The 14215-nt window shown below is 32.3% G+C and overlaps 1 protein-coding gene across 1 annotated transcript in view; it reads right to left on the minus strand.

Moving 5' to 3' along the window:
• LOC106460417 (E3 ubiquitin-protein ligase MARCH5-like) overlaps positions 1-14215 on the minus strand; it is a 39471-nt gene that overhangs the window by 7781 nt on the left and 17475 nt on the right. Inside the window, exons 4-5 of the mRNA XM_013920112.2 lie at positions 4258-4388; positions 2278-2628 (exon numbers count right to left, since the gene is read on the minus strand). Of these exons, the coding sequence (XP_013775566.2) occupies positions 2278-2628; positions 4258-4388 (482 nt within the window). The remainder of the gene's footprint in view (positions 1-2277; positions 2629-4257; positions 4389-14215) is intronic.

Here is a 14215-nt window from a genome sequence, read left to right on the forward strand (position 1 = left end):
TTTTTTTTTTTTTTTTAAGTTATTTAAAACAATTGCTAATCAATATGTTAAGAAATCTTTTCCTGCCTTAAACTTGTTCAGTTGAGTGTTAGAAAAGCTATAAAAAAAAGAGCAGACTACCAGAAACATATGTTTCCTACAATAAAATGCCATCCATCTTCAGTCTTTCTCCAAAGTCATGCTCAGGCAACTGTGGAACTTTATTATGATATATTTATTGAAATGGGTCACATCATAATCTTGTTCACTGCTTTACCCTTCTCTTTCACAATGCCCAAACCACCATCCACCTGTAAACAGCATGCTCAATATTCAGTATATCACGAAATGCTGCCAGAGAATTAAATTCCTGTACTACTTGCTATTTTTTTTCAAGTGTGTTAAACTTAACATTGACACTCACAGTTTACAACCAATCACTATTAGCAACTCGAGCAATATATGCACAAGCATCTAACCTATATAAAAGCAACTATGTGTCACGTTACATTTGATTTCTTGAAATATTAGTCATAATACATTCTTTTCAGTGGGTTTTATTGAAAATTTCTTGTCCTTTTCAGACACTGAAACTGACAAGTGAAGAACACAAAGATTTATTGTTCTATGAAGTAAGTATTATGATGAAGACTAGCATATAACCCTTCAAAAATGATAGAACAAGTACTACAACCCTAACCCCATAGTATACCTTAACCTCACCTTTCATAGCTAACTGAAATAAATTAATTTTGCAAAATCAAGCTTGACCAACAACGAGGCAGAAAAAGTGCAGTCAAGGCAGTCAAAAGTTGGTAAATTCCTTTGTGAGCCAATAAAAATGAAGATCATCCATGAAATGAATTCATTGCATAATCATAAAATAATTATTGGTAAAAATCAGTTGGATTAACAACTTCTAATATTTAGAAAAGCCAGTGCATTTTAGTAACACTACATTCCAACAATGGCTTTTATGTCATGTTATACAGAAGTATAACCTAATATTGTTGTTAGTCTATGTAGTGAAAGTATAAAATGAAATGTATAGACAACAAAACTGGAAAAAATATTTGTTGATTTCTTAATTTAGTCTCTCTCTCTTGATTAATGAGGTTTGCTTTTTATTAAAAACTTTGGTGATATAACAGAAAATAGCTCAATTCAAAAACGATTTAAGTTTAAAACTGAATTGATATTTTTACTTTCATGATAAATTTTATGCACTTGGCTCTAGGCCAGATGATCCCACACTACGTCTTTACTTTAGGCTTAGTATACCAACATTCACTAAACTTATAAGGATTTATAGAATGTATAGAAAACAAAACTGGAACAATATTTGTTGATTTCTTAATTTAGTCTCTCTCTCTTGATTAATGAGGTTTGCTTTTTATTAAAAACTTTGTGATATAACAGAGAATAGTTTAAATTAAAAAATTATTTAAAGTTTAAAACTAGTAATTAGTATTATTTTTTACTTTCTATTAGTAATTAAATTTTTATACCAGCACTATATATGTAGTTCGCTCTGTACCATACAAAACAAATTTCTAAACCTTTATTTCACTATATAGGCTGTTAAAGAAGATAATTGATCAAAGTACTACAGTATCATCTCATCTGTTCACTTATAACATCATTGTGGTAAATATATATATGTTCAACTCATTCCTCAACAAGTTTTCTCTATGCTGACTGCTTATAATGCCCTATTTTATAGAAACCCTGTTTGATAATTGTTGTAAATAACCTGATTATGGGATTTTCAATCCATAGCCTACTATAAAGATACATTTATGTTAGGATCTGGTCAGACCCAAGTAGACCCACAATGTACCCTTTCAGTATTCTCTGAGTTGAATTTCGCAGTATTGAGGTAATCTCATCATATACTGGTGGATAACGACTTGAATATAAGAGTATAATAAAACTTCAGCATTCTTCTGATACACTGTTTGTGTAAGGAATGGTTTAATACTACTTATTTGTATACTGAGGAACAATGTAATTTTGCAACTTCTTGATTTGTCAACATACTTCCTCCAGAATACATATACTTTTATGTTGTTCACATTGCATGCTAACCCTAATAAAAATTGCAATGCAATTGGTTTTGGAATCTGAATCCAGAGCTTACTATAATTACAATTTTGTGCTGGGGTCTAGTTGGACCCCAGGTATTCCACAGCTTAACTTTTCAAAGGTGTGCTGATGAGGGTTAAAGAAACAAACTTAAGAAGTTTCAGATAATGTTTTGTATTCTGTAAATAGCATTCATGAAATATTGAAATTTACCAGAAGTGTTCTCTGTAGACTCGAGGGAATGCTATTAAAGAAGACTCTACCAAAAACTGTAGCAATTGTGGGTAGCATCAGAGCTCCACAAAGTACTCTAGTAGCTGATATTGGGTCCGAAAAACTAAAACCATTGGTAGGAGGTTGTTCATAGTATGATGATGAAGCAGAAACACTGCCAGAAAATAACTTGAGCCATCCACAATGTCTTCTCCAAAATTTAAGAACAAAGTCTTCCCAACGAACCATTTTTCCAAGAATAAGCATGATTGGGATTGTCGGAAGTCCTACTAACAAAAATAGAGGGTCTGCTTCCTCCATCACAGTGAGGCCTTCTTTATGGCCCAAGACCTGAAAATCATTAATATTTAGAACTCAAAATCAACAATAAAATATTTTCTCAGTCTCATGTTTTAAACCATAAAACAATCTTGCAATAATTTATGACTGGGTTAAATTGAAAAGTTCACACATTTACCAATAGTCTGTTTTATCACTCTGCTTATACTAACATTATATATGCAAGATGATTTTCAATGCAGGATGACAGATAATTCACTCAAGCACAGTACAAAACTTTGTGGAAACAAATGGATTTTGGAAAAGTCTGTTATCACAAACAATTTCCTAATGGTGATTTACAGTAATATTAAACCCTATCTTCTTCAGGGTTAAACTGGGAATGGTGGTGTAATCGAATGGTGTAATATATAAAGGGAGTTGAGTGATTTCATGAAGGTCATCTGGTCTTCCAGGAAATGTTCAGTATATTTTTCCATGTACTGTTGTAAGTGAGTTCCATTTCTGGTACAATGTTGGCCGTGACAAGAGCATTATGTAATAAGGTGTTAGGAATATTTTGCTTTAGAAATAGTTAAAAAAATAAACTAAAGCTATGCTTAAGTGTTTAAGTGAAATAAAGGTGACACCTGGAGACAGATTGAAAAAGAGATGTTAAGCTAATTGATTTATACAAACAGGTATGGAAAATTATCTTAAATAGATGGTAAGTTTAGAAAAATTAGGGTTCACACTACATGAAAGAAATAAGAATAAAAATTATTTTTCTCCCAGAGATAAAACCAATAAATTCTCCTTGAAGAGGCTGATTTACAAAAATGATATCTTGTTGAAATTAGTAAACATACAAACACAAATATAAGATACTGACATCAGTGATTTTTTAAATAAAGGTACCAAATAAAACAAATAGCATTTAATGAGAGAAAGTATTGAAATATAGGGGGAAAAAAGAAAAGTACTAACAAATAAATAAGCTAAAAGACACAATAAAAATCCTTTTAAGCATTAATAAATGGTTTTGTGCCAAAGCATGTACTAATGGTTACAAACTAATCATAACTACAAAATTACTGGTAAAACAGGACTGAGTTCTAACAATATATAACCAAGATATCAATAATTTAAATACACTATCAATGATATGTACTATATGTATAACAGTTTCCACACTTAGTTACTGAAATATATTTACTTAAAAAATAACAGTAATAACTATAGTGTAATAAACACTTTCAAGTTACAAAATGTTAGTTTTACAGCATGTGTTTAATATCTCTTAGCAGTAAAGTAGGTAAATTATTCATTTGGAAGCAATGGTAATTGTCCATCACAACTACAATTATTAAAACTCAAAATCTTATACCTATCTGAAGAAAATTAATTTATATTAAAAAATACATGTATAACATTCATTCTATTTTACGATTCAATTAATTACTTCAATCAACCTGAAGAAGTTGACATTAACTTACACCTTTCTTCACTTACACTGACCAAATTTAGACTTAAGTCTTTTTTTTTTCTCTTTTCATTTCACAAATGCAAGTTCATAAATAATGATCTTCCATTAACCCACTGTGGATAATTTTAAAAAAGTATTTTAATATTACTGCCATGTATATGAAGTTAAAAAAACTACAAAATAACAGAGTATCTATTCCATAAACAAGAACCTACCTGCATGACAGTGACAGCCCCATAGGTTACAGCTGTCCAGTAAACAGAACCTACAACAACACCTGCTGCAACAAATGGACAAACTTTATACAGCATTCTGTCAGTTAGGTCCATTATATACACCACATGGCCTACGAACATAAAAAACATAAGCTATGAAGTTCATAAAATCATATGCACTTTTACACTACTCAAAATGAATGAATTCACAACTATGAAACAAAAGTCTGAACTCTGAGATAATCTTAGATAAATTAAAAGTATATAGCTATAATAAATGAGATATTAAAAAAATATTTTGCTTGATTGCTAAGTAATTTCTCTCTAATCTTTAGTATGCATCCTTCACTTGCATTTAAAATCACCTTGGGTAGTTCGAGTCATTACTGGTGTTTTATAGTTCAATGTATAATGCAGGATGTCATCTCTTCTGTTACTTTAATATTAATGTTCCTCAATACATGTGAAGAATACCTTAAGAGTTTATTCACCACAAGCTCATTCATATCAAGGATACAAGAATTGATAAGCAGCTTAGGCATATTCAAAAGGGGATCATCGGGGATCATCCACATGAAAGAAATATTTCATTCTTAATTGTGATGGAAAAATAAGTTAAACTTTAACTTCATTAAATATGATCCCTTGCCAAGTCCTCATGGCCCACAGTGCAAATCTTACTCATTTTATGTTCAATCAGTCTAGACCTTAATTATCTTATGCAATATAGTCTTGTGGCCAATGAAAACTTACTTAGAGTAGCCTCTCTACTAGTCGATTTATTATTTTCTTGATAATTCTTTCATATCTTGTTAGGCCTAGATCTGACAGGTTAGTTTTTACAGATTAAAGAGAAGTTAAACTTAATCCAATATGCTTTTAACCAAGATAAGAAGGGAAGATAGAAATGCAATTGTTTCTAGCCTCCAGTTACTGGACAACTCCACCTATTGAAGTTTGTAGTTATAGACAAGTGCTGATTACAATCTTATGTTACATATTAATTGCTTCTTCATATATTCTATTGCTAGTTTTGGCAGGAGAAGAGACATTAATTCTAAGTTGGATTTTAAAACTTTATGCATTTCATGAAGTTAAAGAAGTTCAAGCAAACTTGGAAACCCACGTAACTTTTCACAAAGTAGGTAAAACGTTTTGTGTGTTTTGCAGGAGACTGAAGTGAAAGATAAAATAACTATAACCTAAGATTATCTGCAGACATAAAAATGTTTTTGTAGAGCAATGCTTTTTGAAATTTCAGTAAAGGAAGAGTCAAAATTGTGCAATTTTTAGCTGTTTATAATCAGCTGGTTGCTAAACTAATTACTGATTATCATGCAATTAACCAACACATTCCTGTATCAAGTAATTGTCCTCTGAAGGTAGAGTCTGAAGTTATTGTTTCGTGAGCATGTGAAAACCACATATAGCTCTTATATCATGTGGCCTACACACTGTATTAAACAATAATATCCGTTTGTATGCTATAAGAATGGTAAACCAAAGATTATGAAAGTTTATATAAAACAACCAAGGTTTCTGATCTGATTTTCTTTAGTACTGACCTTCGGAGAAAGAGATTTTGATAATTACAAGTATAACACTGTAACATACCATATATCAGTGACTCCAAAACTTAAACATCTCGTGAACACATTTCATGAAAATGTCAAATTTCACGAACCCCTCCAAATATAAATATTTTCCAGGGATTTTTCTCCCTTACTTGATTATAAATTATAAAAATAATGATCTTGGAAATACAAAATGTGTCTTTCTTATAACACTTTTATCACACAGTATTTATTATTAATCGAGAACCACCATTTGGGAACCACTGCTTTAATGAACAATGGAAACAAAGTATTAATGCTATATCGCATAATTTTTTTCTATCGTAGGTAGTGATTTCATTCAGTTGAAAACAAATGTGAGGAGGATAAATAGCAACAGTGAACAAAAAAATATCAGAAAACTAGGCCTACGTATAATTTAATTTGTTTTTTTTCTTTATTTGAAATTCCATATGAACAATATTGTTTAATGAACAAAAACAATTGAACTAGATCTATCATTTCATTGAGTAGATCAATGTAATGTGATCTTAGTGAAAAGTTGAATGTTACAGGGCAGGCAGTATGAATCATACTCGTGATCTTAGTGAAAGTTGAATGTTACAGGGCAGGCAGTATGAATCATACTTGTGATCTTAGTGAAAGTTGAATGTTACAGGGCGGGCAGTATGAATCGTACTTGTTTTGATTAGTAAAAATCAAGGTTGATCAGCAGTTGGATACAGCATCGCAATATCAAACAACTATGTGCTTTTGATATATACTGACAAGTATTCAGGAGTATGGGGGATAAACCTAAGAAAGTGGTTTGTTGTTCTTTTATTTGTAATATGTAATTATCATGCAAGATTATTTTTTATTAACTTATTTCAGTCAGATTATATATATCAGTGATTGATGACAAAAGTTAATAAAGAAGTATTTGAACTTGTGAGGCATTTGTGAAGCCTTACCATTATGATTAGATTTAGTTTATGGTCTAGAGGTTAAACTAGGAATACAGGTAAGTTGTTGTTTTTTTAGCATAAAACTTATAAAGTGGGCTATAGGTGCTCGGTGCATCATGGGGAATCAAACCCTGGATTTTAGCTTTAAAGCTCATAAACTTACTGCTGAACCACCAGAGGACTACATTTAAGCATTAGATTAACCGTAAAACTTTCAGAATTAATGGTTAGCAGGTCAAGTTAAAAAGATCACGTCCATTTCATTGTAGCATTGGTCATCATGGAGAATTGAGATCATGTTTGGGATTTTTGTATGAAATGATTTTATTCCTACATGAAAAATAATGACCTTCAGATTAATTCTTGGAGAAATGGAATTAAAAGGAAAAAAAAGACCCTCCACAGAAACTCCACGTTAGCTGTTCGCCATTAAGGGCACAGTTACCACCTATGTTAGAGACGCTACTTCCTCCACAGAAACTCCACGTTAGCTGTTCGCCATTAAGGGCAGAGTTTTTCCTCTTTCAATCTGTCAGTTATTGTACCGAACAACTTTAAGAGTATACTAAAAGCTCTGATGAAAAACAGTGTTTTGTAATTTAGCCAAAGTGTTTTTGCTTTTTGCACGAGTGCAATATTAATCATTTAAGGTACATTAGCTTCGTTCAATCTGAATAAAAAAAATGGAGACAATGTAATAAAATCCCTTATTTCCACATAAACTATCTAAAGTTCAAACAGACAAGGTATAATAGCACCAATAAAAACATACCTGCTCCATTTTAAAATTGATGTTTGATACTAGTGCAGATAAAAATTTTGTGTAACAAATTAAAAGACCCGTATAATTTTAATTTCACATATGCGTGTGTCACGCCTTGTAAATGGTCATCTTCGACTTTACGAAACTTAGGTGTAGCTCAGTAATATTTTTTTAACAACTTATCAAATAAAACTAATTATAAAATAATTCAATTTTTATTACCCTGTTCATGCCAGGATATCTGCCACCTTCCCTAATTTTGAACTACTTACCAGAGGAAAGGCAGCCAGTCAGAAGCACCATCTACGCTAAGGTATTCACTGTCACTCTTGTGATGCACATATAGCTTAAATGCGAGTAATATTTTGTGGTATCGTACAGATTCAAAGTCCAGAGCTCTATCACAGGGCCACCCCCCCCCCCCCACGTGGCACAGCGGTATGTCTGCTGACTTACAACGGAGCACAGATAGCCCATTGTGTAGCTTTGTGCATAACTACAAACAAACATACACAGGGCCAGCCTATGCCTCTTTCATTTGTTATGGTCTAGTTACATATGAATCAGCAATAAAGCAGAAAAGAGATACCAGTGTTGGAACAGAAAAATGTGAATTTTTTATAACAAAAGGCAGTTTATCCACAGATTTAAAATATATTTCCTGATCGTTGAAGAAAATGTTTTAAATTATCCTGCAGAAAATATCAACTGGGGATCCAACCCCTCACATATAACATTACTACTACTACTTTTCTTATATTTATTTTGATGCATTTAAAAACATCGAAAGTGACAGATATCGCAAAGTATTAAACCCTTCCACAAACTGTAAATTGGATGCATTTGTTTTGTTGTCAAACACAAAAAAGAGCTATATACACCTCGATGTCGAAACCAACATGGTAAGCCTTCAGACCTGCCACTGAGCCACCAGGGGAGGGTTTGTTTGTATGTAATTAAGCACAAAGCTGCTCTGCCCACCACGGGTATCGAAACCCGGATTCTAGCGTTGTAAGTCCGCAGACATACCGCTGTTCCACTGGGGGGCAACCAGGGGAGGGACATAACTTAGGTTATAATTTCTGCAGGGAATTCCTGTCACCAGTTATTTTCAGCAGTGTAATTTTAAACACCTTAAATTAAACTGAAAGTTTGAACTTTTTTTAAACATTTTTAACAGATATTTCTCTTCAGTTTTAAATTTATTTAGTCCAAATAACATTTTTTAAATTTTAAATAATATGAATGTGCCTAATACATTACTTTTTTACGTAAATCAGTTTTGGTAAATAAAAAAATTATTTACTAATAACACACTCAAGAAAATTTAAATAGAACATATTTTTTAAGTACACAAACACACACATATATAAGCCTGTTATTTAGTAATGAAGTTAGGTAGTACTTTGTGCTATCTATAAATGTTGTGACGATTAACACAAATTAAGTAACGAAAAACAAACAAAAATTTACAAAAAAAAATATGAAGATGATTACCCCGACTGATGTTGACGTACAACGTGCGTCATTTTCTAGGATATACCGAGAAAATAATACTCGCTAGGTGTCACTGTATATATATATACACACACACTCTATACCCTTGAAAATAACGCACGTGAAACGTCAAAACTACTCCGGGTAATCATATTCATTTTTTTTGTTTGCCTTTCGTTACTTAATTTGTGTTTATAAAGCTGTTAATCTTTACAATACCTGTTATTCAGTGCTGTACACATGAACCTTGTCAATGTGCAAGTATTTTTGGCTGCGGCATAGCTGTTCATAGAACGGCTTTGAGTTTGTTTGTTTTTTCAAGTACAAACTTTTGACTCATAGCTCCGTCATCTCTTGACTGGTTTGAGATCTAATTATAGTGTTGAGTACTCGGGTGATTAAACCCTTTCGATTTTGGGGGTAGTCTGGTATACATCGGGATGAGTAATAAAATTGAATCGGATATACGCGCGCAAAAAGGAAAAAGAAAAGGTCTCTGTATATTAACTTACTCTAATCATGCTTAAAAGAATTTCAAGTGCCGCGGCTATTGAGGATTCCTTCTTGTTTATTTTAACTCAGATTTTTACTTCTCTGTTCGTGTAACAGTTTGAGGATAGACAAATGCAAAGTCACCAAGATGACTTATGGTTTATCCCTAACTTTGCAATAAACAGATTTAAAAGTTGTGATGACAAGTCACTAATTGCAAATATCAAATATTTTAAATTGAAAACTGAGATGTGTCACAATAAAACTATGTTCCCCAAAACTTGGAGAACTGATTATAATTGTATTCTCTGAAAAACTGACTTTTGATAAAACACAACAAATGTTAAAATCATAGTTAGAGGATAGACAAATACAAAGTCACTAAAATGACTTACAAAATTTCCTACGTAACAAGCTTCTGCAAAAGACTGTGAAATCACTCTTAAACTACATCTTTGGCCAAACTTTCTCCAGATTATGTGTAGGCCAGCCTTCAAGATCATGTTTAAACAGACCAAAGTCCACTGGATCTGCATCTGGGGGACTTGATAAGTAGGTTTTTCAATGAGAATGAGATTGCCTTGATTCAAGTTCCTTTGGCTTTTATACTCATATAAAATAACTGCTAGCTTTAAGTTATCAGTGGAAGATTGTGGATCTTTGGCTTGGAAACCTTCATTAATTTCAAGTCACTGTTTATAGACTTATTAACAGTAGCAGGAGATATTCCCAGCTTTATTGTTTGTAATTAAGCACAAAGCTACACAATGGGCTATTCGTTGGTAAAAAGAGTAGCCAAAGAGTTTGCAGTGGGGGATGTGGACTAGCTGCCTTCCCTCTAGTCTGTCACTGCTAAATTAGGGACGGCTAACGCAGATAACCCTCGTGTAGCTTTGTGTGAAATTCAAAAGCAATATAAGATCATCATGTATGAATGAAACTGTCAAGCTTTATGTCAAGTTGTGACCTCCACATGAATTAGTTCTAACAGCCATAGCTGGAACCACACGTTATTATGTCTCTTCTTCTGGGTGTTTCTGTTTTGTCCAACAACTGTAAACGTTGATTTATACTGAGCACCACTAACCTTGTTCCTTAATATTAATTATTTAGAGTATGTATTGCGTATAGGAAAATGGACTTACCTTGAGCAATATCTCAGCCTTGTTCCTTAATTATTTAGAATAGATTCTATGTTCTAGGAATTAGAATAAGATATATTTGTTTTCGTACACATTGAATAAACAGTTAAAATTACTTGTCACCATGTGCTCTTGTTTCTTGTTTGTTTGTAGTTAAGCACAAAGCTACACAATGGTCAATCTGCGCTCTGCCCACCACGGGTATCGAAACCTGGATTCTAGCGTTGTAAATCTGCAGACATGCCGCTGTGCCATTGGGGGGGCTCCAGCTTTATTGCAATGACGTTGAGGATTGGAGGTTCTAATTTGTAACCATAGCCTTTACTTGATAGATGAGGGCATTGCTGAGAACTGATTCGTTGAGATTTTTAATCTCATTGCTGTATTAGTTTTTCTTCTTCACAGAGTACACCAAAGGCTCTCTTCAAAAAAAAAAAATTTTTTTGTTGTTGTACAATATTTAAATATCTTGCTGTACATATATCCTCCTTGATAGGGCAGTGACACATCCTACACTCATGTCTACCAGTGGTGAAATTACACTGTCAAATCACTGACCATGAATCATATGGCTTGTGGTACCATTGCTTGTATCTCTAACAGCACGCTATTGTATTGAATATATAAATTATTTACTTAAAGTGTAATTAACTTCCTTGAAGGCAGTGATTCATCAGTATTCTATATCTTACCCTGTTTATCTTCTGGTATACATGAATTTTAAATATTTCATGGAAAGCAGTGTCTCTTTTAATACTGTCCTTATATTTTCCTATTGGTTATCTGGAAGTTTAAACACTTGTGTTTTTCTAAGAATGCTAAAATTAACAACAACACTATTTTTTCCAAAACTTGTTTATTTTTAGGAATATGTGCATGTAAACCTATTTCACATTGTCAAGAAAGAAATTTCAGACAAATAGCTTTTTTCTTTAACTTACCTAGATCATACTGTTTTTCTTTTTATATTTAAGGATTATAGCAGAAAATAATATTAGAAGCTCCGAAACGAAGTTTAAAAACAGAAATTTTTTACACGCATTAGAAATGAATTACCACTCTAGACTTCTGGGAAAATTTTTATAACTTCTAACAAAAATGTTGTCTACTCAAGTTCACATAATATATATATAAACATTGACAGTTTTGTTTTGCTGAATATACGTATAAGTAAGATAATATTATGAAGCAAGTAAACAAAAAATAATGTTCCTGTAATTACCATTAAAACACTTAGAGTAAAAGCAGCAATTCCAAAATATTTAGCTTCAAGTTAATTTTAATGTATATCATTTTTCTCTAGTTATTTTTAGTTCACATCTGGTCGTCATCACTATCAATCCACCTGATCAACCACACAGTTATATACAATACATTACATAACTAAAAGAAAATTTCAACTCTCCAGGAATATAAAAATTATGCATCTTTCAGTTACACTAATTTACGAATCTGGTTGATGCTGATTGGAAACGTCTTCTACCTCTTGACTGAAATTTAATATTCTTCGTTTGCATTTTCTTATGTATTGTTGCTGTTTCAGGTAGATCTTGAAAGCTCCTTTGATTGCCACAAACATTATACCTCCCTAAATAAAAAAAAGAATTCTTCAATCAGGGAATTTGTTTGTTTGAATGAAAGTTAAAAAGGACATGGGTCAATTCAATAAATGGCGGTAAACCTAAACCTCAGGTACTGTCCTACCATCTAGTGGAGAAATTATAAACTACTTGCAAGCCATTTTTATTTCTTCAGGTTAAAAAAACTATCACACCACAAGTTGATTTTATTAGTTAAAGGTTAGCAGTTTTATTTCTCAAAGTTCCTCGGTCACGAAAGGATCAAACACCAGTTTTTATAATATTGTATAAATAATATACATATTTCTATAGAAAACATTGTTATCCTCTTAAACTGTTTGTTAGTAAATTGAAGAACATCAACTATTTACCAACTCTTTTCTTTCAAAATGCTGCAGTGATATATACAATGCTTGCATACACAATTCTGACTTAATGAAATGCATTGCTATACCTTAATTATGCAGAACTTGGTCATGCTCCAAGATCTTATACAGATTAAAGGATTCCAAACATATTTATCCAATCAATTATTTATGAGTAACATTTTTTGGAAATCAACTAGTGACTATGAAATTAAGACTCATTTCATCACAACTAACAGTTTTAAATTAAAAAAGTTGTATGACTTAAAAAATAAATATTACATAATGTTGTGTAAGAAAATCAAAATTAGAGGTAATGAAACACTGTATTTGCCTCTAAGTTTAGGGTCTAGCCATGCAATATTTTCTGAACATACATACAGTAACTGAGCCATGTATACTTGCACTTAATGATACTTTTTACCATTATTATTATTATTACAGCATGTAATTTTAATGATTAACAACATTCTTTGTTTCAGATCTGTTTTGACTTCACAGGATCATATGATACATCCTTAAAAAATTTACACTAACCGCTAGGATGCTTAACCTATATTCATCACTACTACCTGTTTTCAACCTTGAATAACAATAAACGTGCTACTGAGTTCAAACTAATCATTTAAAGCCCAACAACAAACTTTTGATTACTGTTTTAATGGTACTTTTACTAAATAAATTCTCACAGACCCCTAAAATACGTTTGAGAATTAAGATTAGTTTTTAGAAAGAAAAGCTCAACTGACCAATTTCTGAGTGAGATGTAAGATTGAATCGTGTTGACAGTTTTCACTACTAATGATGTCAACAGGTACAACTGTGCTACCAACTAGTAACAAGATTCCTGAATTGAACATGCAATCATAACATATTTGTCCCCTCAACTAACCATGATTAGGAGGATGTGGTAACTCTTCATTGGATAATTTTTTAGACCATCCTGTGTATCAATTAATTAATTACAAATTAGTTATGATTTTTTAAATACAAAATCCTACATCACCTAACTATTAGCATGGTTTCAAACATATACTATAAAACTTTAAGACCCCATGTACTGTTTAATTTCTAAAAAAAACAACATAGTTATCATAAAATGTAATTTATATAATATTATTTTACTCATGATAATATTTCAACCCTCATCAGCACACCTGGGGTCCACATGGACCCCCAATGACTTTCTCGGTTGTATATTTTTCTTAACATAAATATTACGTTTTTATATCAATTTATGTAATTGTCAAGCAGAAACCCTGGATCAATATGACAGAGTATGTAGATACAAGCTAATATTTATCTGGGGTCCATGTGAAAAGTAGCGTCTCTAACATAGGTGGTAACTCTGCCCTTAATGGCGAACAGCTAACGTGGAGTTTCAGTGGAGGAAGTAGCGTCTCTAACATAGGTGGTAACTCTGCCCTTAATGGCGAACAGCTAACGTGGAGTTTCAGTGGAGAAAGTAGCGTCTCTAACATAGGTGGTAACTCTGCCCTTAATGGCGAACAGCTAACGTGGAGTTTCAGTGGAGAAAGTAGCGTCTCTAACATAGGTGGTAACTCTGCCCTTAATGGCGAACAGCTAACGTGGAGTTT

Source organism: Limulus polyphemus, unplaced genomic scaffold (genome assembly GCF_000517525.1).
Source record: "Limulus polyphemus unplaced genomic scaffold, Limulus_polyphemus-2.1.2 Scaffold767, whole genome shotgun sequence".
NCBI classification, from domain to species: Eukaryota; Metazoa; Arthropoda; class Merostomata; order Xiphosura; family Limulidae; genus Limulus; species Limulus polyphemus.